The sequence below is a fragment of the Neolamprologus multifasciatus genome, chromosome 16 (genome assembly GCF_963576455.1).
Source record: "Neolamprologus multifasciatus chromosome 16, fNeoMul1.2, whole genome shotgun sequence".
NCBI lineage: Eukaryota > Metazoa > Chordata > Actinopteri > Cichliformes > Cichlidae > Neolamprologus > Neolamprologus multifasciatus.
In genome coordinates, this window is record NC_140454.1 from 1,256,290 (window position 1) to 1,281,144 (window position 24,855).

The following is a 24,855-nucleotide window of genomic DNA, read 5'->3' on the forward strand; positions in this document are numbered from 1 at the left end:
TTACCCATTTCATTTAAACTCATTTTGATCTACTGTGATGCATCCTATGCATTACCACAAATATCTCATAAGGTATAATAAATATAATTACATAAGAATAAAATTAAAAAGTCTCAACACTATGGGACATAGTTGACTTGAGTATTATGTGACATATTTATATTAACAGGGACGTATTAAAAATGAATTAAAAATGAAAACTCAAGATGAAGTGTTATCTTGATGCACGCTCAATCATCCAGGAAAAGAAATCCCAAACTTTGATTCTGTTCCTCTGGACGTGGCGTTTTCACTCTTCTTCAGTCTCAGCTGACTGCAGGTTTCCAACCTTATAAACAGTGCGTTTGCATAATGACTGAAACCAGCACCACTGACAGAACAATGCACTGTGAGGTCAGTTTCTCATGAAGATGAAGTATTAGCAAAAACATTTATTAAGCTTAGTACATCTGCTCAGCCAACAGATGTAGAAACTTTTAATTTTTTCTTTTCTTTTTGCCTGTCCCGTTCGTCACTGTAGCAATCAGAATCATTGTGTGAAGACTAATGGATCTATTTTTCCAAGTGGATCATTATGGCTTTGCCATGGTCCATGTGATTGATCTTTATTCTTTTCTTTTCTTTTCTTTTCTTTTCTTTTCTTTTCTTTTCTTTTCTTTTTTTTATTTATTTTCTTTTATTTTCTTTTATTTTCTTTTATTATTATTTAATTAATTCATTACTTAATTTATTTTATTTTATGTAATTATTTATTTTTAACTTTTAAGTTATTACAAACAGGACAGACACCAGGAGATAGGACAGCGGAAAGAAAAACAGGGGAAGAGGGACAGTGAGAAAAGACAACAAAAAATCAGCTGCTGGAAAAAAAAAAAGAAAACAAGCAAAAAAGAGAACAACACAGTAGGAAGAGCACAGCAGCAACCTAGATAAATATAAGTAAAAGTAAATAAATATTGAATGTTACTTGTTACGTTCCCCTGAGGGGTCTAGGCGGTGAGGGGGAAGTAACAAAAAGTGTCCGGGTCAGGAAAAAGAGTCAAGGAGGCAAAAGGTTTAAATTAAATAGTTTTATTAAAGTAGCTCAACTAAAAGAGACGGACAAGCCGCTATCACCATTTAAGGAAAACAAACAAAACTCAAGTGTTGGTCAATAAAGTAAAAAGTAAGTCAAAAAGAGAGCAGCTCACTAGCTGTAACCACACTAAAGGCACTCTGGCCCAGAGCTCACCTTTCCCTGGGCTTAAATACTTTTAATTACTGATGAGAGTCAGCTGCACAAAAGAAAGGTGGCAAGTAAGGCAGGAGAGATGGTCGGACACGCCCACACAGACAACTTCAGGAGGCGGCTCTGCTAGGGCCATAACATACTGAGCAGCACTAAAGACCGACAAGCACGGTATGCTTTGAGGCAGCAGCCAAGGAAGATACAGTGTGTCTGTGTACACCCTGTGTGAGCGCGCGTGTATTCAAAAGGTTTCTCCATGTAACGATCTGATAGAGCAGGAGTCGGGATCCCTTTTGGCTGAGAGAGCCATGAACGCCACATATTTGAAAATGTCCGTGAGAGCCAAACAATATGCTTAAAGCTAAATACAAGTAAATGAGTGTCATTCATGCAAGACCAACATTTTTAAAGTACACTAAGTCTGTGAATTCTTTTTAATAATGTTGTTATCCTGTTGCTACCCAAAGATGAATAAAGTACTTATTAATCAATGCGACCTCTGGCGCTGCATGGTTTTGCTGATGGCTTTGTAATCTGGTTGATACGTGGTGAGGTTAAGCTTCATGCAGGCGTTGGGACTTCCATCCGTTAAACACGATTGTAGGTTGGTCTTAATGTTCTTTAGATGTGAGAACGACTGCTCACATGCATATGTAGAGCCAAACATTGTCAGTACAGCAATACTCACATGCTGCAGTGTGTGGTTTGTGATGGGAAGCGCGTTCCAAGTTTTGACATTCAGCTGGCTGAAGTTTTTTCAGTTCTCCCCGCTTGTGTTTGCTCACCAACTCTGCTCGCTGTCGTGCAAGTCTTTCCAGTCTTCATTAAGTGACTGGAACTTATTCACCCACATGTCGAGGCCTTCAGGTCAGCAGCTTGTAGCTCAAAATCTCTGACGGAGACACCGGGGATGTAACTCAGGTCTTTGCTGTCCACTGCACACTTGTGTGGATGGGTGATGCGCTTAAAAAGACTCACAAAATTCTCCAAAGCACGCTTTGAATGACTGCAGGAGATTAAATGTGAAGCCTGCTAGCTGCTGACGATCAAGATGTTGAGCAAGGTCATTTGCTGTGCATGCCTCTTTAAACTCTCCCAGTTGTTCAAAGTGTAGTAAATGACCTGTTTTAATGTTGGCGACGAAGAGTTTTCAAATGCAAACTGCTTGTTGGAGGGATAAGACTGTATTTCTAAAGTTCAACATCAAGAACGAATGTTTTGGCATACTCCCCATCTGTGAATGGCTTTCCGTTTCTCACAATTGTTAAAGCACCAGCAAAGCTAGCCGAATTCCAGTCACCTTGTTGGTCCAAACATGGAGTTGCTGCTGACTAGCTTGCACTCTGCACAGTAGCTCTTGCAGTCGCTCCTTATATACAAAGTGAGAAACAAAGGGTCCTTGCCACTTGGCGAGCAATTTTGAGGTGGAAGAAGGGAGTAATACACTCTGAGACTAGCCCCTCTATTATACAGGCGTTGTTGACGCTGCTGAGCCTGGAGCAAATTCTCCCGTGACAACCTCCTCAAAATGTGGAGTTTTGCTCTCAGGTCCAACACGTACTGAATCTCATTCTTGGCGGGGCTCGGACCTTCCTCCCAGCTTTCTTTAATCAGGTCGAGCACCCCACGCGGCTTCCTGCCGAACAGTAGTTCAAAGGAAGAAGTTCCCGTGGAGTCCTGGGGCACCTCCAGCACTGCAAATAACAGAGGGTCTAACCAGCAATCCCAATTGCGTTCATCCTTGTGAATGAACTTACGAATCATGGACTTTAAAGTCTTGTTCAGATGCTCCACTAGCCTTCTGTCTGAGGGTGGTAGATGCTGGTCCGAATAGATTTAATACCCAGTAATTCGTACAGTTCCCGCAGTGTGCGAGACATGAACGACGTGCCCTGGTCAGTCAGTATCTCTTTTGGGATTCCGACTCAGGAGATGACCTGAAGCAGTGCCTGCGCCACACTCTTTGCAGAGATGGTGCGCAGAGGCACTGCTTCCATGTATCGCGTTGCAACTCTGCAGCACCAACAACTGGGCATGTGTCTCCTCTGTGCAAGTGTCACGACTCACTCGATATAACCTATCTTTCAATAACACGAAGTGCGGGTAGGTCTGCACGGCTTCAGGGCGCAGCATGTGACCATCAATCTCAATCACCTGGTCGAAGGCTGAGCATAGGGTGTTATCACGAGACTGCTCCAGTGGGAAATCTCCCGTGGGGGGAATTTCCGGAGCCGGCAGGGCCTCCCATGAAGGACCAGCAATGCTACGGGACGAACCAAGCTTCGGTGCACGAGGGTCTGCGCACAGCCCGTGTCCACCAAAGCATGGCGTATACCCCCTCGAGTCCTTACCAGAATGCTATACGTCCCTCCTGGACTGGGAAAGGGTGATGGGGCACGGGCGACGTGGAACACCTGCCTTACTTCCATCCGAGGACAGTTCCTCTTCAGGCGTCCCGGTTGGCTGCACTTCCAGCATTCCTGCCCCGGCGTCTGTGCCGCTCTCCGTGGCTCAGCGGCAGCACTGGTGACCTCCGATCCCTGGGAAGGCACAAAGGAAGTGAACGGGTTAGTGGGGCTCAACACCGGCGCCCACTCTCCCTGTGCAGGCGCAGGTACCCGGTGCCTTGGTGCCGGCACTGGGGCTTGTTTGCTCGGTGTCTGGCTGCCTCCTCCAGGTTCCTCCGCTTTGGCGACGAGATGGTCCTCCGCCAGTGTGACCACGATCTCCAGACTCGCAGGTCGGTGGGACCGGACCCATCTTGCCTTCTCCGCTGGCAGCCACTCCATGAACTGCTCCAGCACCACCTTGTCCACCAGCCGGGGGTCCCTGTCGCCCATCCGGTGCATCGCCACCAATAGTGAAGGGGCCTTCAGCGGCACAGCGGCCCCGACCAGCTGCTCCAGAACCTGAGTCTGCCGGTCCGCTTGCTCCTGTGGCTTTGCCAGGCAGACCCGCTGGGCAGCCGCCTGGTCTTGGCTAATCTTTGCCAGCATTTGCGCCAGGAACGGCAAAGGCTGGGCAGGTGGCGCAGCATGTGGGTCTGACACCCCCACGTTTCCTGGGTTTCGGCACCACTTGTAGAATACTCCACACACACAGTTTGATGCACAGAGATGTGACGTTTATTTGTGACTTTTTGTGAGACAGTTCACAGTCTGGTCAGCGCCAGTCTCAGCTTTTTTAAGCACCCTTCTGTCTTCTGCCTCAATAAAAAATGGAAAAGAAAACTGTCATCAGTCCAAACGCCACCAGCTGTGTTCTCATCTGCCTCCCCTGCAGCCAAGCCAGGGACCACACCACCACAACATGTCATCTCCATCTCCATCCAAAGACCTATCCAACCAATTCTTCAGCCAGGCACAGGTGGGAATAGTACAACATTGGAATTCACAATGTCATAGCATCATTAATATTAATGCCCAAGTATACTTCTTTATCTGAAGCCATGTAAGAGCTATGTAACTTCAGCGCCAGTTAAAAGTTCAGACACAAATACTGATTTAAGAATTGTTGTTTATTTTCAACAGTGTACAACAAAACTAAAGACATCAGAAATAGGAAATAAGACATATTAAATTATATGATTAATACAAAAGTATGAAACATTATTTCATAATGGAACTTTTCCAACAGTATTTAAGGCATTCTTAGAAAAATTAGGAAAGCCTCATAAAATGAATAGATGCAAGTTTCTGACTGATACTGTAGCCTTAGACAGCACCTTCTTTTGCATTGTTCATGGAAACAAGTATAAGTATAACTTTTGATAAATTAACAGAAGAATCACAACAGCGTGTGCTCACATGTGCTAAGTTTAGGCTTATGGCATGCTGATGCTGATGGCTGATTCAGAGGAAGAACTACACAGTGAAGCTGCTGGTTGAACAAAGGAAAGAGCAGCTTGTGGAGTATTAATGTCAGATTCGTCAAACTAAGAGTTTGAAGAAGAGCTAATAAGAGAATAGAGTTCAGAAGATTTGCTTGAGTGTTTGGTGAAATGACAACAAATTGGCAGAGATACAGAATTTGCAAGTATTTGATAGCTGAAGCAAAAGATTTAAGGAGACCATTCAAATCATGTAACTGTTTTAGAATAAATTGTTCTTGGAGGAAGTCGTTCCCAATGAGACAGTTAAGTGAATAAGCACAATTATTCTTGTTAGGAGTCAGAAAAGGAAAACTGAAAGAATTAGGAGGAGATATTATGAAAAATCTAACCTGAATTGAAATTAAAATAAATGCGTTAACAATTCTGATTTGCAGTGTGCGTCAGTAAGTGACCGGTGACTGGCTGCTCCAGCCAATGATGCGATTCACATTCGTATATACGCAGCTAATCAACGTCATCGACAGGCTATGACAGCGTCCTTATGTGCCGACACTGGTGTTTTAGCAAAGCGGCTGATGTGGAGTGAAGTTAATGACAACGTGTACAACCATTGGAGATGTGAGCAGGACAGAAGGAACAACTGACGGAAAAAGTGAGGACTTTATACCAGTTTTTAAATTGTGTTGATCGGCCACGTAAAACCAGAGTTATGATAAAATATCTGCAATGTTTGTTTTTCTTCCTGAATACTGTCGTTGTTTATATTTACTGCAGGAAGAAACGGTGAAAACAGCGTTTTATAAGGAAAACACTCGAAAGCCTGCGAGCAAAAACAACACCAAAAAAACCCCCGCCCTTTCCTATTGGTGGAAAAATGCACCATGTGGACCAATCAAAAATTATATGGCAACATGGCATTTAGTTGTTTAGGGAGGGGGAAGTTTTAGGAGTGACGGCGTGTTTGAGATGTGAGAGATTTGCACGTTTAGCACAAATCTTGTGTAGTTAGTGTGTAGTTAATGTGTAGTTAGTGTGTAGTTAATATGTAGTTAATGTGTAGTTAGTGTGTAGTTAATGTGTAGTTAATGTGTAGTTAATTCAATTCAATTCAAAAACTCCCTTTTAACAGGAAGAAACCTCCGGCAGAACCAGGCTCAGGGAGGGGCGGGGCCATCTGCTGTGATTGGTTGGGGTGAGAGAAGGAAGACAGGATAAAAGACATGCTGTGGAAGAGAGACAGAGATTAATAACAGATACGATTCAATACAGAGAGGTCTGTTAATACATAGTGAGTGAGAAAGGTGACTGGAAAGGAAAAACTCAATGCATCATGGGAATCCCCCGGCAGCCTACATCTATTGCAGCATAACTAAGGGAGGATTCAGGGTCACCTGGTCCAGCCCTAACTATATGCTTTAGCAAAAAGGAAGGTTTTAAGCCTAATCTTAAAAGTAGAGATAGTGTCTGTCTCCTGAATCCAAACTGGAAGCTGGTTCCACAGAAGAGGGGCCTGAAAACTGAAGGCTCTCCCTCCCATTCTACTTTTAAATACTCTAGGAACAACAAGTAGGCCTGCAGAGCGAGAGCGAAGTGCTCTAATAGGGTGATATGGTACTACAAGGTCATTAAGATAAGATGGGGCCTGATTATTTAAGACCTTGTATGTGAGGAGCAGGATTTTGAATTCAATTCTGGATTTAACAGGAAGCCAATGAAGGGAAGCCAAAACAGGAGAAATATGCTCTCTCTTTCTAGTCCCTGTCAGTACTCTTGCTGCAGCATTTTGGATTAACTGAAGGCTTTTCAGTGAGTTTTTTGGACATCCTGTTAATAATGAATTGCAGTAGTCCAGCCTGGAAGTAATAAATGCATGAACTAGTTTTTCAGCGTCACTCTGAGACAGGATATTTCTAATTTTAGAGATGTTGTGCAAATGGAAGAACGCAGTCTTACATATTTGTTTAATATGTGCGTTGAAGGACATGTCCTGGTCAAAAATGACTCCAAGGTTCCTCACAGTGTTACTGGAGGCCAAGGTAATGCCATCCAGAGTAAGAATCTGGTTAGATACCATATTTCTAAGCTTTTCAGCGCCGAGTACAATGACCTCAGTTTTATCTGAGTTAAGAAGCAGAAAGTTAGTGGCCATCCAAGTCTTTATGTCTTTAAGACATTCCTGCAGTTTAACTAATTGGTGTGTGTTATCTGGCTTCATGGACAGATAGAGCTGGGTGTCATCTGCATAGCAGTGAAAATGTATGCTATGTCTTCTAATGATGCTGCCTAGGGGAAGCATGTATAATGTAAACAGAATTGGTCCTAGCACCGAACCCTGTGGAACTCCATAATTAACCTCAGTGTGTGAAGAGGACTCTCCATTTACATGCACAAATTGGAGTCTATTAGATAGATATGATACAAACCACTGCAGTGCAATACCTGTAATACCTACAGCATGTTCTAATCGCTCTAATAGGATATTATGGTCAACAGTATCGAATGCTGCACTAAGGTCAAGAAGGACAAGCACAGAGATGAGTCCACTGTCAGAGGCCATAAGAAGATCATTTGTAACCTTCAATAAAGCTGTTTCTGTGCTGTGATGAACTCTGAAACCTGACTGAAACTCTTCAAATAAACCATTCCTCTGCAGATGATCTGTTAGCTGTTTGACAACTACTCTTTCAAGGATTTTTGATATGAAAGGAAGGTTGGAGATTGGCCTATAATTAGCTAAGACTGCTGGGTCTAGAGATGCTTTTTGAGTAAAGGTTTAACTGCAGCCACCTTGAAGGCCTGTGGTACATAGCCGATTATTAGAGATAGGTTGATCATATTTAAGATCGAAGAATTAATCAATGGCAGGACTTCTTTGAGCAGTTTTGTAGGAATGGGGTCTAAAAGACACGTTGATGGTTTGGAGGAAGTAATTATTGAAGTTAACTCAGAAAGATCGATTGGAAAAAAAGAGTCTAACTTAACATCAATGGAACTAAGAGTAGCTGTAGATAATATTACATCTGTGGGATGATTATTGGTAATTTTTTCTCTAATGATAAAAATTTTATTTGTGAAGAAGTTCATGAAGTCATCACTAGTTAACGTTAAAGGGATGGTTGGCTCAAAAGAGCTCTGACTTTTTGTCAGCCTGGCTACAGAGCTGAAGAGAAACCTGGGGTTGTTCTTATTTTCTTCAATCAGTGATGAGTAGTAAGCTGTTCTGGCTTTGCGGAGGGCTTTCTTATAAAGCAACAAACTATTTCTCCAGGCTAAATGATGATCCTCTAAATTTGTGACACGCCATTTCCTCTCCAGATTACGAGTCATCTGCTTTAGGGTACGTGTTTGAGAATTATACCACGGGGTCAGGTACTTCTGATTAGAGACCTTAGTTTTCACTGGAGCTACAGTATCCAGAGTCGTACGTAGTGAGGAGGTGAAATTATTAACAAGATAATCGACCTCTGTTGGGGTAGCGTTCAGATAGCTGCTCTGCTCTGTGTTGGTACAGGGCATTGACGATGATAACAGTGGCTGGATTATATTCTTAAACTTAGTTACAGCGCTTTCAGAAAGACATCTACTTTGATAAAGTCCACTCTCCACTGCTGCGTAATCAATTATTGTAAATGTAAATGTTATCAAGAAATGATCAGACAGGAGAGGGTTTTCAGGAAACACTGTTAAATGTTCAGTTTCTATGCCATATGTTAAAACAAGATCTAGAGTGTGATTAAAGTGGTGGGTGGGTTCTTTTACATTTTGAGAGAAACCAATTGAGTCTAACAACAGATTAAATGCCATGTTGAGGCTGTCATTTTTAGCATCTATATGGATGTTAAAATCACCCACAATAATTATTTTATCTGAGCTCAGAACTAAATTAGATATAAAGTCTGAGAAATCAGACAGAAACTCTGTGTAAGGCCCAGGTGGACGATAGATGATAACAAGTAAGACTGGTTTCTGAGTTTCACAGCTGGGGTGGACAATGTTAAGCATCAGGCTTTCAAATGAATTAAAAGTCTGTCTTGGTCTTTCATTAATTAATAGACTGGTGTGAAAAATTGCTGCCACACCGCCCCCTCGACCTGTGCTTCGAGATTTCTGGTAGTTAGAATGACTCGGGGGTGTTGATTCATTTAAACTAACATAATCATCCTGCTGCAACCAGGTTTCTGTAAGGCAGAGTAAATCAATTTGTTGATCAATTATTAAGTCATGTACTAACAGAGACTTGGAGGAGAGAGACCTAATATTTAATAATCCACATTTCACTGTTTTACTCTTTGGTTCAGATGTGGATACTGTATTGTTCTTTCTTTGTGATTGTTTAAGTTGTTTGTTGCTGGTTTTTAGTTTGTTTTTTGTCTTTTTGGAAGCAGACACAGTCTCTATGGAGATGGGTTTTTGGGGGGGTAGCAGGAGGAGAGAAGCTGCAGAGAGGCGTGTAAGACTGCAACTCTGCTTCCTGGTCCCAACTCTGGATAGTCATGTTTTGAGGGGTTTAATAAATTTGTCCATATTTCTAGAAATGAGAGCTGCTCCATCCAAAGTGGGATGGATGCCATCTCTCCTAACAAGACCAGGTTTCCTCCAGAAGGTTTGCCAATTATCTATGAAGCCCACATCGTTTCTGGGACACCACTCAGACAGCCAGCAGTTTAAGGAGAACATGCGGCTAAACATGTCACTCCTGGTCTGATTGGGGAGGGGACCAGAGAAAACTACAGAGTCCGACATTGTTTTGGCAAAGTTGCACACCGATTCAATATTGATTTTAGTGACCTCCGATTGGCGTAACTGGGTGTCATTACTGCCGACGTGAATTATGATTTTATTGAATTTACGTTTACCCTTAGCCAGCAGTTTTAAATTTCCTTCAATGTCGCCTGCTCTGGCCCCTGGAAGACAATTGACTATGGTTGCCGGTGTCTCTAGCTTCACATGTCTGAGAACAGAATCACCAATTACCAGAGTTTGACCCCCGGCGGGTGTGTCACCGAGTGGGGAAAAACGGTTAGACACATGAACGGGTTGGTGGTGTACCTGGGGCTTCTGTTTAGGACTACACTTCCTCCTCACCGTTACCCAGCCTTTCCCCAGCTGCTTGGGGTCTGCCGGGGAACAGCTAGCGGGGCCTACGCTATCTTCGGCTGCACCAGCTACAGGGGCCTGGCTAGCTAAGGGTGAGAGCAGGGTGCAAAGCCGAGTCTCCAATTCAGTAATCCTGGCCTCCAGAGCTGCAAATATGCTACATTTGTTACAGATATCATTACTGCTAAAGGAGGCCGAGGAGTAACTAAACATCTGACACAATGAGCAAGAAAGTGCAGAAGGGACAGGTGAAGTAGCCATGGTGCTAACGGGTCGGCTACGAGCTAAGCTAGCGAAACAGTACAGAGACAGTGAGTGAATACTATAAATTAGGTAGTGAGTACACAGAAAGTGTGCTTCGGATGAAGCACGTGAAGATTATACTGTGAAAAAAGAATGTATTTAAAAGTTGTTAATTAAACTGCTAAGCAAATAAGCTACTCAGAAACACCACTGTGTTTGAGCAGGAACAGGAAGCGATACTATACCACAGAGCGAGCGAGCGAACACCAAGTGTTGGTGTTCGCTCGCTAACAAACAGGGCTAACAAATCTAGTTAGTGTGTAGTTAGTGTGTAGTTAATGTGTAGTTAATGTGTAGTTAATGTGTAGTTGGTGTGTAGTGTAGTCAATAGTGTTGTTGTGTGTGTGAACAATGAGGCGACTGCTGAGTGTTACAGGTGTTACAGCAGTGATACATCTGCTGCTGTCAGGCCTGCAGGTATCAGGCTGTTGTTCTCCTTCATCTCATAGTGGACAGAAATTATTTTTTGGAGTGACACAAATAATTTGTGTGGCATCAGATTTGATGCAGAACAGCTGATTGTTCTGTAAATAGTTTGAAATGTTTATTTAAAAAATGCCTTGGCTGCATTTTTAGGTAAACAGCTGCAAAAAACTTTGTTGTTTGCAAAACTCAGTTACTTTTTTGAAGAAGTAACTATATAATTAATTACCCAACATTGGTCTTATTTACTGTATTTGCAGACAGAGTTACAGACTCTCTCCCAGACCACAGACTCATAATACAAGTCAGATTTTTATAAAAAAAAAAAAAAGAAAGTTGTGTTTTCAAAATTGGAGTTCAAGTTATTTTTACCTCCAATAGTGTGAACATACTGCAGGTCATGAACAAGATTGTTTTAAATGTTCATTGTAAGTGGGCTAAAGCAGTTAATTAAAAGTAGTCTAACATAAATGCTGTAATTTGATTATTTTAATAAACATGTAACTTGGATGATTCGATGCTGGCGTGACCACAGTGCACATGTCTGCTGTTGCTCACAGTGGTCCAAGGGACGCTCAGGGAGTTTGTGTGTTCAGACACATGAAACATTAGAGGGAACATTAGGAGTACAGTGCATCAATGCCTGCAGGAGAGAGAACGAGGGCTTGGAGGAGGTCAGATAAAGACACAATCCCTCTGACCACATCATCACTGTCAACCAACACCAACCGATGTACCTGGTGAAACAAAAGATAACATTTTTCAGCTCCACTCTGCTGGATACACCCTGACACATCAGGTATCGAAGCTGTATTTTTAAGTCCTTAGGTTGTGCATCTACCTAATGTACCTGAGCCTAATGGACTAACTTTGATTACACAGTCAAGAGCTCTCACTTCTGACTCATATTACCACCAACAGTATCCCAGCAGTTTGTGTATAAGTATTATTTTTGCAGCACTGCACTGTATTACCTCAGCCTGTGCAATGCGATCGATGATGGTCTCCAGTGTTTCATGAGGGTAGCACTTAAGGACCCCCTCAACACAGCAGAATCTGGATGCAATGACTTCCCGCATTGTCATATTTAAGTGGTTATAGTTTTTCTGGGCTGCAAGGTTCTTAGGGACAGAAAAAACCCAACAATGCTTAATGTTGTTAGCAGCTACTGATTTTACTTTCATAAGATAATATTTCTGGATTAACTGCTTATATATAAAGTATTTAACTCTGAACTGTTATTATTTTTTCTTTAATACATTTATGGTATTTTAATCAGAAATTGTGTGTGAAGATATACAGTGTAACACATGTGGGTCCTATGTAGCAACTTACAATAACATCAAATCTGGAGTACAGCGCCACCACTTTACCTACAGAGGATACACACAGAAAGGCCATGAGGTAAGTTTTTGTTTTTTTACCTTTTTCCAAAGTATGCAAGAAAACTGAAAAAGAACAATAAAATATTATTTTTATTAAATTATGTAGCAAACAAACCAAAAACCTTCATATTATGACTCTTTGTCATATGAAGGTTTTTGGTCTAATGTGGCTATTGTTTGCCTTGATAACAGCTTTACAAACTGTTGTCATTATTGTCAGCCTTGTCAAAAATCAATTGGTAGAATTTTATTCTCCTTTGCATCCACTAGGTCTCTGGTTAGGGTTAGTGGCAGGGCTAGGTTCACCTCTGCTGCTTTGTATGGAATTTACATCTATAGAGCATATGCACATGAAAATGTTATAACAGAAGGCCTTTAATTGTCAAATAGCAAAAAAAATAAATAAAGCTGATCTTCTTTAGTAATCTGTATTATGACAAGACCAAGGACTGAAAGCTTTACATGCTGGTAAATGAATAAAGACTACCATGAGCGGTAATGTAAACGTATCAAGCTTTTTCATATATTACAAAATTCAGTTAGTTGCATGTGATTACCTGCTGATGACTCATGATCATGCAAACGTCAAATTTTCCAGGTGAATAACAACATTAACTTAGCATGACAAGTCAGAGCACCCAGCCTTCTTGGAGTCCCTGGGTGGTGTGTTGTAGGCTGCTCAACCTGGGGACTTTGTTGTCCTACTGTGAGACTTTCAATTCAATTCAATTCAATTTTATTTATATAGCGCCAAATCACAACAAAAGTCGCCTCAAGGCGCTTCATAGATACAGAGAAAAACCCAACAATCATATGACCCCCTATGAGCAGCACTTTGGCGACAGTGGGAAGGAAAAACTCCCTTTTAACAGGAAGAAACCTCCGGCAGAACCAGGCTCAGGGAGGGGCGGGGCCATCTGCTGTGATTGGTTGGGGTGAGAGAAGGAAGACAGGATAAAGACATGCTGTGGGCAACAACAGTGATGCCTGGAGGGACGTGATTGGGAGGAACGGCCTCCCAGATCTGAACCTAAGTGGTGTTTTGTTCTTGGACTTCTGTGCCAACCACAGTTTGTCCATAACGAACACCAAGTTCAAACATAAGCGTGTCCGTGAGTGCGCGTAGCACCAGGACGCCCTAGGCCACCGGTTGATAATCGATTTTGTAATCGTATTACCAGACCTGCCGCCATATGTTCTAGACACTCGGGTTAAGAGAGGGGCTGGTGGTGAGTTGGATCAGGTAGTGGGGGAGGATGCTGGACAGACCTGGGAGTGCCTGGCAGAGGCCCCAGTCTACGAGATCTTCAGCGCATACTTCCCACAGAGCTTCAGTAACATTCTGCGGGAGATGCTCAACCCACTGAGTCCGAATTGACCATGTTCAGGACCTCCATTGCAGAGGCTGCACTGAGCTGCAGCCACAAGGTGGCCACAACCCCTGAACCAAATGGTGGACACCAGAGGTGAAGGGAGCCACCAGGCTGAAGAAGGAGTCCTATCGGGCTTGGTTAGCCTGTGGAACTTTGAAGGCAGCTGGAAGGTACCAACAGGCCAAGAGGAACGTGGCTCAGGCAGTGGCTGAAGCAAAAACTCAAGTGTGGGAGGAAGGAATACTTTGAGGATCTGCTTAATCCCACTGACAAGTTTTCCGTGGAGGAAGCAGAGTCTGATACGGATGCAGGGGACAACTCACCTATCTTCAGGAGCAAGGTCATTGAGGCAGTTAAACAACTCCTGGGGTGGATGAGGTTCGCCCTGAGTTCCTGAAGTGGAGATCAGGGGCGGTACCTCTGGACTGGCAGACTGGGGTGGTGGTTCCCATTTTTAAGAAGGGAGACTGGAGGGTGTGTTGCAACTATTGAAGGATCACACTCCCTAGCCTCCCTGGGAAAGTCTATGTTAGGTGCTGGAAAGGGGAGTCTGTCCATTAGTCGGATACAGGAGGAAGAATGCAGTTTTCAGCTTAAGTCTATCAATAGGAACAATTAGCATGATATCAAACTACCTCGTTCATCGACCACAGGCAGAGCTGACACTCTTCTCTCCACAAAAAGGCACAGAGCATCATAGACGGAAGCTGATTCCTGGATGGTTGCAATATGTTTAAAGGTACCAATCGGCACTTCACGGATTTGCCTTTGAAGAAACCTGGGTCTGGGAATCATAGATCCCTAAAGGGAAAAGACATAATAAAAGATAATATATTGTGATTTTGAGATTTTGCATTTCACTATTATTATTCTTAATATATAAAGTCTCAAATGAAATAATATAATGCATCAATTAAAATGTAAAAGTAGACGTCTTCAAACTGATGACAGCCCTTTTTGTGAGCATATTGAGGGCATGCAGATGTATCCAGGCTGCCATTTGTATCATATGTTACACAAAGGAGCTACATGTTTCTACCTCTGTCCACTATGTGGCATGAGCCAGGTCTTTTAACTGCAATTAAATTATGGGATTGAGTTAACGGTGTGCTGCACAAGAAGTGTCTCCTTACAAAAATGTGGAGAAACTTGAGTATGCGTTTGTGAGTGAGGATGTGGAGGACGTTTCCTGATGCCGGGTCGATAACTGGCAGGCGGTGGATCTTGTTCTTTAACAGGGAGTATATGGCATCAAACAAACTGAAAAGACAAACACGATTTGTGATTAGGATTTTAAGAATAAACAGGCCATCCATGGTAAATTTAAGCTCTTTTAACAAGCAGACCACAGCTCAGATTAGTTAGCTCCAGCAATGAACACCGGTCGGAAGTCAATAGATACCAAATTCCATAAATGTTGATACTTTGTACTTTGTTTGAAATTGTAGTGTGAATACATTATGACTAAATTAAATAAATCAATTTTAGGGCTGGCCTTACCTGGACTCTGGTGTAATGCTGATTAGTCTGTTAAATGAGTACTGGAGATAGATTTCTGCAAACAGAAAACAAACAAACAAACCAGAAACTACTTGGAAACATAGCCTAAAGCTAATTTAAATGTTTAAAAAGCAGCCATTCCCAAACTAAAGACCATTGTAGCCTATGAACATCATTTGATCAGAACTTGATCGTTACACACGCCGAAGATCAAGTGTTTGCTTCTTGTGTTTTCAGTTTTTTTATGCAACTAATTATTGTAAATAACGTCTCACTGCTCTTCCACACCTTCAGATCCCCCCAGTGGGCCACAATGCAAGTTTTGGGAATAGTTGGTTTAAAAGAATCAGAATCCCATTTCCAAAAATGTTGGGATGCTGTCAGTAATGTGAATAAAAACAGAATGTAGCGATTAGCAAGTCATTTGAACTGTATATTTAACTTAAAATATGAGGCAAAGCCTTCAAGTTTAGAATAGAATAGAATAGAATAGAATAGCCCTTTATTGTCATTCTACATGTACAATGAAGTTATGGCTGCTCCATGCACACTGTTTGTAACACTGTGCATGTTTTTCTGAGACAGGATGATCTGTCGATGGCCTACGGGTGGCAGAGTTCAGCCAGTGATTTTCTGCGCTGTTTTAATTACCCTCTGTGCAGCCTTCCTGTTCTCAGTAGTGGCCCCCATGTGCTGAACATCCAGGCAGTAGGAGAGTACACTCTCCACTCAGGAGCGGTAGAAAGCCAGCACCAGCTTCCAGTCCAGGTTATTCTTCCTCAGGACAGGAAGTGCAGCCATTGTTGAGCCTCCTTTAAAAGGGCAGAGACGCCCAGAAACCTGAATGTGGAGACTGACTCCACCCATTCTCCATTTATAATGAGAAGAGAGTAGACCTGTCTGTGCCTCCTGCATTATGAGTTCTTTTGTTTTAAGGATGCCTGTGGACAAGGCTGGCACTGGCGGTCAGGAAAAGCTGCAGACAGCTCAAGCTCTGCCGGGTGGGGGGCACTCCTGCAGGAAAAACCAAAGTCTGTCAGCCCGGTGGTAGGCGGACAGCTGCGGAAGAGGGCCTGGGCCGGCACCATTAATCATCAGCAGGACATGTGCAGGCTTAAGTCTATCAATAGGAACAATCTCCTGCCGACTTCCAAAGTCCAAAAAGGAAAGGCTTTTGGCCTGGTTGAATAACCCTGAACGGGCCGTCAAACAGAACAATAGGGTCGGGCAGGAAATGGTGCACCGGGAATGCAAAACGAGTCTCTGGTGGGATGGAGAGACAGCATAGAGGTATTGAAACACGAAGGGGGGGGGGGAGATCCTGAATTCCCCAGACTGGTTGAGGACCAGTTCAGCTGGAGAATCCCAGAGGTCTTCCCTAACCGCGCAGCGCAAACCTGTAAGAGAACCGCAGAGAGCGGCCTTGAGTGACTCGTGAAACTGCTCGCACAACCCGTTGGTTTGCGGGTGGTATGCTGTGGTTTGGTGACCCCCAGGCTGTCAGCCACGGCAGACCAAAGCTCCAAAACGAACCGGGGGCCCCTGTCTGAGGTAACGTCAGTCGGGGGAATGAAACGCGAAACCCACATCAACAAAAATGCCCTGGCCACCACCGCCGCTGTCGTGGATGCCATCCCTGAAAGGCCTATGTCAGGGCGTTTGAAAGGAGAGTTCATACATTAGTCAAACTTCAGATCCAATTCAATTCAATTCAATTTTATTTATAAAGCGCCAAATCACAACAAAAGTCGCCTCAAGGCGCTTCATAGATACAGAGAAAAACCCAACAATCATATGACCCCCTATGAGCAGCACTTTGGCGACAGTGGGAAGGAAAAACTCCCTTTTAACAGGAAGAAACCTCCAGCAGAACCAGGCTCAGGGAGGGGCGGGGCCATCTGCTGTGATTGGTTGGGGCGAGATCCAGGAGGAACAAAGCAGTTTTGTCCTGTTCACAGAACACTAGACCAGCAGGAATCCTCTTGAGGATATTCGAGTGTGTGTGTGAGCTTCCCAATCCCGTCTACATCCAGGCAGGAGCATCCAAACTCCTACTTCAGGGCTATGCTGTTGGAATACTATGTAATGAAATTGTTAAAATAAGCAAGAACATCCAAGGGTGGAGTGTGTTGCTCCAAGAGCTGTACATACTGTTGAGGATCAATCAATAATGTCTCTAATACGCATAGATGACCTCTAAATACAAGTTCAGCGTCTTTTTTTGTGGAAGCAGTGATAAACAGTAAACATTTCCAAGCCAATAAGAAAAGATTGTTTCATTAAAAAAACATTTAAAATAAACCACAGCATTCTGTTTTTATTTACATCCTGTTGAATGTCACAACGTTTTTGGAAAGCTGTTCTAAATTCTTATTTCATGCTTGCTGACAGTATCGTTGAACAGACCTCTCCACGTCTCTATCTTGTGATCCTCAAGCTCATATATCTGAACCTGCAGACAAACCAAACATTTCAGATCCAACGTTTATGGCAACATCCGACATTTTTTATGTCGGATGTTGCCATTTTTTAATCAGTATGGTTTTTTGTATTATAACGTGATTTGAAAGCACAGGGTGAATGCATTTGACAAAAGCATGCATCCATTTTCTTCTGCTAAAAGCACAAAGCAGCTAAATGTATACAATAAATTTATAGTACTCAGAAACTCACCAGAGGAGACTTATAGTATCGATGCAGTATGTTAATGAAGTCAGTGATGGTCAGCATACCTGGACAGAAACATATAGATCATGTGACACTGGACGTATTGAACATGGATTCATCAGAAGTCAGTTATGATGCTAACTGACACATCTGGAAGTTTCTTATGTAGCACAAGTGAGCATGAAATGCTGTCTACTTTACTTACTAAATCAACACCATCAGAGCTTAATAACTATTGACCAGTCGCCCTCACGTCTCATGTAGTCAAGGTACTGGAAGACTAGTCTTGGATCTACTTGGATCTGACCTTTGATTTCAAGTGAATTTAATACCATCCAGCTGATGTTACTGATGCTACAGGAAGTGTCAGTAAGCCATCATGGATGACTGACTCTGGTCGTGTCCAAATTCATGGGCTGCCTCCTCCTGAGGACCCGGCCTTCGCGGTCTACGTGGTCCTCAGAAGGTCGGGTAGGCCGGAAGTAAACTGCTGTGGAATGTGACGGTCTAGCCTTCAGATTAGCGTCACCGCTGTGTGGGTGGAGTTTAATAAACTCGGCCGTCTGCTCCTTGCTGTCTAAAATATAACAGGACACTGGAGGAAACTCTCGACCGTCTCATACTTCTGTTTAATCAGTTTTCTGTTTGACATTTAGTCAGCTGTGTGAAAACCACCCGGGGGATTAATAAAGTTTTATTTTATCTAATCTAATAACTTTAATCTCAGCCAAACTGATTTACTCACGAACAAACAAAACACTGAAAAAAGCCCAACAATAACATTTTAGGTTGTCTAAGTGACTTATATATTACGTTTAACCCGAGCAGCGAAACTCCGCGGTGATCTGAACATGATGTGCCGGGTGTTGTGCTGTTCTCGGCGGCTTCAGTGACCCTCGAGCTCCCGGCGAGCTATCGAGCTGGTGGGTAACAGACGTCTCCGAAAACGTCGAAGCACTTTTGCAAATATGCGATATCTTGATAAACCGAGCAGATATTTGATGTTTACACAGCTACTTTCTCACCTGAAAATATGTTAAAAGTTTATTTTGTGACCCAGAAAGATTAGTAAGAGTAATTTTAAAACTTAGTAGCGGCCGCCATTGTTGGAAACTGGAGTTTGGCTGGGCCGCGCTATGAATTCTGGGATATGGTGGGCCACGAAGGACACACCCGACCCATCCTTCAAATTCGGGGAAAAGGAGGACGCATTTGTCGGCTGCATTCGGAGGAGTCTACGAATTTGGACAGCCTTCGGCGCGTCGCTGTGACATAATCGGTCTACAAATGCGGCCTCAGGAGGAAGCAGCCCATGAATTTGGACACGACCACTGTCATCCATCCACATAAACCAGAAGGGAAAAGCTACATAACCTGTGTCTCTTATGGAATAGGATGTAGATGTAATACTGGTACACAGGCACTACAGTGACCAGGTCAACAACGGGCTGAATGGGAAGACCAATACAGAGGCTTTATAGAAGACGGAGGTGAGCAGGCTCTATTTTCTTGGAAAGCTGTGGTCCTTAAATCCTAAAATGTTGGATATCTTTAATCACCCATTTGGGGCCAACAGTGTACCTCACGATGACACCAACTGATAAAATGATCATGGAGGCTCGCTCTGTGGCTAGAAACTGGACACTTTTAAAGATATGTGTTATATATCCACGTTCCTAGATGCTTTGCATATAATCTGCAGCTGGCTGAACTGGCATAGTAGAATTCATCCATCCATCCATCCATTCATTCACTTCCGCTTATCCTTTTCAGGGTCGCGGGGGTCGCTGGAGCCTATCCCAGCTGTCATAGGGCGAGAGGCGGGGTACACCCTGGACAGGTCTGTCGCAGGGCCAACACACAGGGACAGACAACCATTCACACTCACATTCACTCGCACATTCACACTTAGTGACAATTTGGATTATCCAATTAACCTATCCCCACAAGCTGCATGTCTTTGGACGGTGGGAGGAGGCCGGAGTACCCGGAGGGAACCCACGCAAACACGGGGAGAACATGCAAACTCCACACAGAAAGACCTGATGGTGGAATTGAACTCAGGACCTTCGTGCTGTGCGGCAACAGTGCTAACCACCGTGCTGCCCTAGTAGACTCTGTCGAGTCGTGTGCAAGAAAAACATCATCCAAGCAGATAATTTCATTTCACGGCCGCATGTATTCAGTGCCGCTCAATACAATTTGTTAAATAAAGTTTACCAAATGAATTATCAACAGTTATTGTTTACTGTCCAGCTGTGGAAACCCTGACACCTGTCACTGGTTATGCTGAAGAAACCAGTCAAAAGGCTTTTGACTCAAGCCAGCAGGATTTCACTGTGAGCACGAGGAGCTACCTGTAGGAGTGACACAGCAGCGTGAACGCAAACGCTCAGCGTGTGCGATGGTTTCTTTGTGCGCTACGTTCTACCCCTGCAGGTTCTTGAACTTGTGCCTGAAGGATTTAAGTGAGTGGGTGGCACCTGTGCCCGGGAAATGAAATTATTTAGTGATGTTTTTTCCCATGAAACGTATAACAGAAAAAGGTTTTAGTCCTTGCATAGATTGTTGCAGCAGTCCACTGGTTATTAGCATTTCTGGTTTCCCTGATGCAGACGTTGTTCAGTCCAATGGTAAGGTGTCCTGATCTGAGCAATCCTTTACTTTACTGGTGCTCTGCATCGGCTTCAACCCCCTTACCCAGCTCGTCACTAATAATAGATATCGATATAGAGTTAGGAGTGGAGTGACCATCAGCCGCCTCCTGCACACAGAAACAGGTCCTAAGCACCATGTTCATAAAGGGGGGAGCACAGCCAACAGCATCCCAGACACCATCTAACACACAGTGGCAGAGTGTAAGATGCAAGCTGGAGAAGCATTTGCATTATATTGGATTATAAAGAGTTAATAAACCACTGAAGGTTGTATGGGGGGAGCTCAAGTTTCAATCGAGATCTTACTCATGCAAGACGCTCAGTGCTACAGACAGACGATGTTTGGCTCACCTACAAAACACTGAAGCTTGCTGTCCCACAGCGGCGCTGCCCTCACACCGTTAGCCACCAGAGCGAAGAAAGCCTTCTTCACCTGCCGAACAAACACAGTCGCTGAAACCATGAACGTGTTTTGTAACTGTGGCCTGTTTCACTGGCAGAATAAGAGGATGTGTTGGGAACATTCGACCTGCAGCGTTGTGTCAAAGATGACCAGTTTGGAGCTGGTTGGGATGGCATCGTAGCAGGAGTGACTCTTCATGAAGTTCATGTAAATGAATGTGTCGGTCTGGACCTGTGGAGAAGAACAGGGGTTGCTTATGCCACGGATAAATAAGAAATATAAAATGTTGGTTTCATGTTGGGTATTTTTTTATAAGGGCATCATAATGTTTTCACAAAAAAAAGCTTGGGTCTAACAGTGTTTTGAGAGTTTGAGGATGCTGACGGTATCTGCAGTCTGACAGAGACGTCTGATGTGATGTTTGGACCACCTTTTACATTTACTCTGGTTATTTCTTTGGCCCCTGGTAAGTTTTGATTTGCTGGGACAGCTCCATCTACAATCCCAATTTCAAAAAATACAACAAAAAAAGGGCAACAAGGCAAATTTACCACCGTGTAGCAATATTTGAAAATAGCAACTGTGCAGTTTCAATACTTGTAAAGTGACCAGAAACAGTGGATCAAGTATGCAGCAGAATAAATTTTATGGAGAATTCAGCAAACACAAGCCACGTCTCCCCGTCTGATTTCTTTCCCGTTTTCAGGACATATGTATGTCACAGGTACAGGTGAACCCTAAAGCTTCAAGTCATCACTACTTCAGTTAGGTGTCTGTACCCGACTGTCCACTGCTTCAGATCACACCTGGAATTTAGTTGTGTAAACAAGGTTGCGCATTATTTTATGAAGTATCAGAATCAGAATACGTTATTAATCCCTAAGGAAACTGTGTGGTTACAGTAACTAATTAAATAATACAGTACATTACAAAGTTACAAAACATAAGAAATAGCTCGAATATAAGGCAGCACAGTGGTTAGCACTGTTGCCGCACAGCAAGAAGGTCCTGAGTTCAATTTCACCATGTGGAATTTGCATGTTCTCCCCGTGTTTGCGTGGGTTCCCTCCGTCCAAAGACATGCAGCTTGTGGGGATAGGTTAATTGGATAATTGGATAATCCAAATTGCCACTAGGTGTGAATGTGAGTGCGAATGGTTGTCTGTCCCTGTGTGTTGGCCCTGCGACAGACTGGCGACCTGTCCAGGGTGTACCCCGCCTCTCGCCCTATGACAGCTGGGATAGGCTCCAGCGCCCCCCGCAACACTGAAAAGGATAAGCGGAAGCGAATGGATGGATGGATAGCTCTAATATATACAAATGGCTAGCCAGAATACTACAGAGGTGAAATATATTGACATTTGACTCTAAACGTCAAACTGTAAAGGACAGCCACAGGCAGGAATGACTTCCTGTGTCGTTCAGTGGTGCATTATGGGTAGTATGTCAGTGAAGGCGCTCCTGTGACTGGCCGAGTGGGCGGGAGGTATTGTCCTTATCACCGTATCCTTAACATCTGCCTCTCAGACACCACCTTAAGGGAGTCCAGCTCCATCCCCACATTGCTGCCCCAGCATGCAACAGCATAGAGGATAGCACTGACCACAACAGACAATCCCGAGAGTTGTCTGACAGATGTTAAAAGACCTCAGTTGACGACTCCGACCCTTCCTGTAGACTGCAGTAGTGTTTTTAAGTTCATTATCTATGTGTAATCTGAGGTAATGTAAAAGTAGTTCCAGTCACGTACAACAAACAGCAGCACACAGAGGTGGAGGGTGAGGACAGCGTCTTACCTCTGCCAGAGGTTCCATAGTCTGCAGACAACAGCAACAAGAGGTCTGCACACGTAGAATCACACTGACCCACAAAACCCTGGGCATCAAAATGACAGCAGCACTGTGACGGACTGTCCACCTGGAGGACCTGTGAGACTTTGCTGCCAAGTCAGATAAAGAGGCGTCCAGGCATGGTGAGAAGGACGGAAAACTGGACAAACTGAGAGGGAGACAAATTGCTCTGTGAAGCTTGAGACAGCTGAGACAGAATGTCTGGGAAAGACTGAAGTCTAAATCTGGACTGAAGTGTGAGAGTGGCATTTAGAGGGACAGAGGAAGAGTGGGTGGAGACGGAGGGTATTGCCTTATTAACATTTGTAGCAGAGCAGAGGACGCTCATCCCGGTCACTTCATCATCTGACAGTGTATGTATGAGATGTCTGCATATCCAATAATCCATCCTCGCCTCCAACATTTATACTGGTTCTTGAGTGCAGACTGGAGAACCAGTGGGTGATACAGCAATGACATCATCCAGCTATGGTAGCAACCAGCGCACTTCAGCACATTCGTTAGCTTCAATTTCATGAACTATTTGTGTGTTTTTCAGATTAACTATCAGATCATCAGACATGTTTTAACAGTAGACACAACTGCTCTGTCCAAAGTGTAATTTTTACATTACTTTTAGTTTTGTAATGTTTCTAATTCTTGTGAAACAGCTGCTAGCAACATTAGCTAATATGTGTCTTGATGCTCAATCATCCAGGTAAGTAAATCCCAAAGGTTAATTCTGCTCATCTTGAGTTGGATGAGCAGAATCAACCTTCATTAGCTGATATTACTTTGATTTTAAATGTGGAAATGTTCATATTTTAGCTTACATAACCAACTTTGATGCAGGGCTTTTAATGAGGTGCATTTAACGTCTCCCAGGATAGCTGAACTTTATATTTCTGTGTTACAGGAAAGAAGAAGTGCTCAGTACAGCTTTAAGACTTTGCTGGTCCTACTGTGGGAGACATTCAAGGTTTACTGGGCCAGTAACTATTTATAAATCTAGTAAACCATCTCCTACTTTGCACCGTAGTCAGTTTACATGCGGCCTCTAACATCATTAAACACATAATCAACATTCACATTTTTAAAGAAAAGATTTAAAATTTGCCAAAAACCCCTTTGAAACCTGAAACCATGTGTTATCTCTTAATTTCCTACAAAACATAACGAAATAAACTCTGCAGTTTGTTGACTAAAAATGAAGAAACTGTTGGCAAACGCACACAGATTCACTTCTTCTCAGGTGTTAAGCACAGCTCAAACATGTAGATCATTCTCTGAATCCAGTTTACATTCAAATTCAGGTTCACAGCCAGCTCGAACAACGTCGTGCTAATAATAACTGCAGGTGTCCAAACAGGCTGTGCTGCTGGTTACAAGAGACCTCACATATTAATAGTTTACAGCTATTTACAGAGTCCTTTTAAAATGTTGTTGGAGTATCACAGCTGTGTTACGGTTGCAAAGAAAAGTTGTCAGCGCCCTGAAAACGCATGAAGCTGCAGTGATTGGACGGAAGAACAAACAAAATGCGATTAAACTAAAAAACAGCAAATCTGTAAAATCTATGTCTGCAAAGTAAATAAAGGTGAGCATCAGAATACACCTGTGGAGAGATGCTCAAACTTAACCACGTTTTGGTTAAATGAGATGAGATTAAGGCTGCCACGATTAGTCGACTATCAAAATCGTTGGCGACTGATTTAATAGTCATTGTTTGAAGCTTTGTAAGATCACAAAAGACGCAGGAATAAGTAGTAGGATTTAAGAGTGTAATAACGGACTGAAACAGAAGATGGCGGCACTGCATGTACAAGGATGCCAGCTGCCGTTAAACCCCGAAGAAGAAGAAGCTGTGTCCCAGAATTCATAGCGCAGCCCAGCTCAGTTTCCAACAATGGCGGCAGCTAGTTAGTTTTAATATTACTCTTATTATTCTTTCTGGGTCACAAAATAAACGTTTAACATATTTTCAGGCGAGAATGTAGCTGTGTAAACCTCAAATATCTGCTCAGTTTATCAAGACACCACATATTTTCAAAAGCGCTCCGACGTTTTCGGAGACGTCTGTTACCCACTAGCTCGATAGCTAGCCGGGGGCTAGGCTAACTAGAGCCGTGAGAACACCGGACTCCCGGCTAATCGTTTT

General features: G+C 43.3%; 1 protein-coding gene and 1 long non-coding RNA gene across 3 annotated transcripts in view; one reads left to right on the plus strand and one right to left on the minus strand.

Annotated features, from left to right (window-relative positions):
* The first annotated feature begins 5,439 nt into the window (after positions 1-5,439).
* Positions 5,440-24,855, plus strand: part of LOC146499952 (uncharacterized) — a 167,171-nt gene continuing 147,755 nt past the window's right edge. The window contains exon 1 of the long non-coding RNA XR_014869912.1: positions 5,440-6,028. This is a non-coding gene — a long non-coding RNA (uncharacterized LOC146499952). The remainder of the gene's footprint in view (positions 6,029-24,855) is intronic.
* On the minus strand, positions 6,809-23,442 carry prkag3b (protein kinase, AMP-activated, gamma 3b non-catalytic subunit). 2 transcript variants are annotated; one of them, XM_085136096.1, is made up of 11 exons: positions 22,665-23,442; positions 20,995-21,099; positions 20,817-20,898; positions 17,815-17,873; positions 17,548-17,593; positions 15,142-15,196; positions 14,775-14,901; positions 14,277-14,442; positions 12,219-12,256; positions 11,858-12,004; positions 6,809-11,620 (listed from the first exon to the last, which is right to left on the minus strand). In XM_085136096.1, exons 1-11 carry the CDS (start codon positions 22,965-22,967, stop codon positions 11,504-11,506), a joined length of 1,245 nt encoding a protein of 414 aa, XP_084992222.1. In that variant the 5' UTR covers positions 22,968-23,442; the 3' UTR covers positions 6,809-11,503. The 2 variants fall into 2 exon arrangements, with proteins under 2 accessions (XP_084992222.1, XP_084992221.1); XM_085136095.1 differs by lacking the exon at positions 22,665-23,442 and having other exon boundaries at positions 20,995-22,438.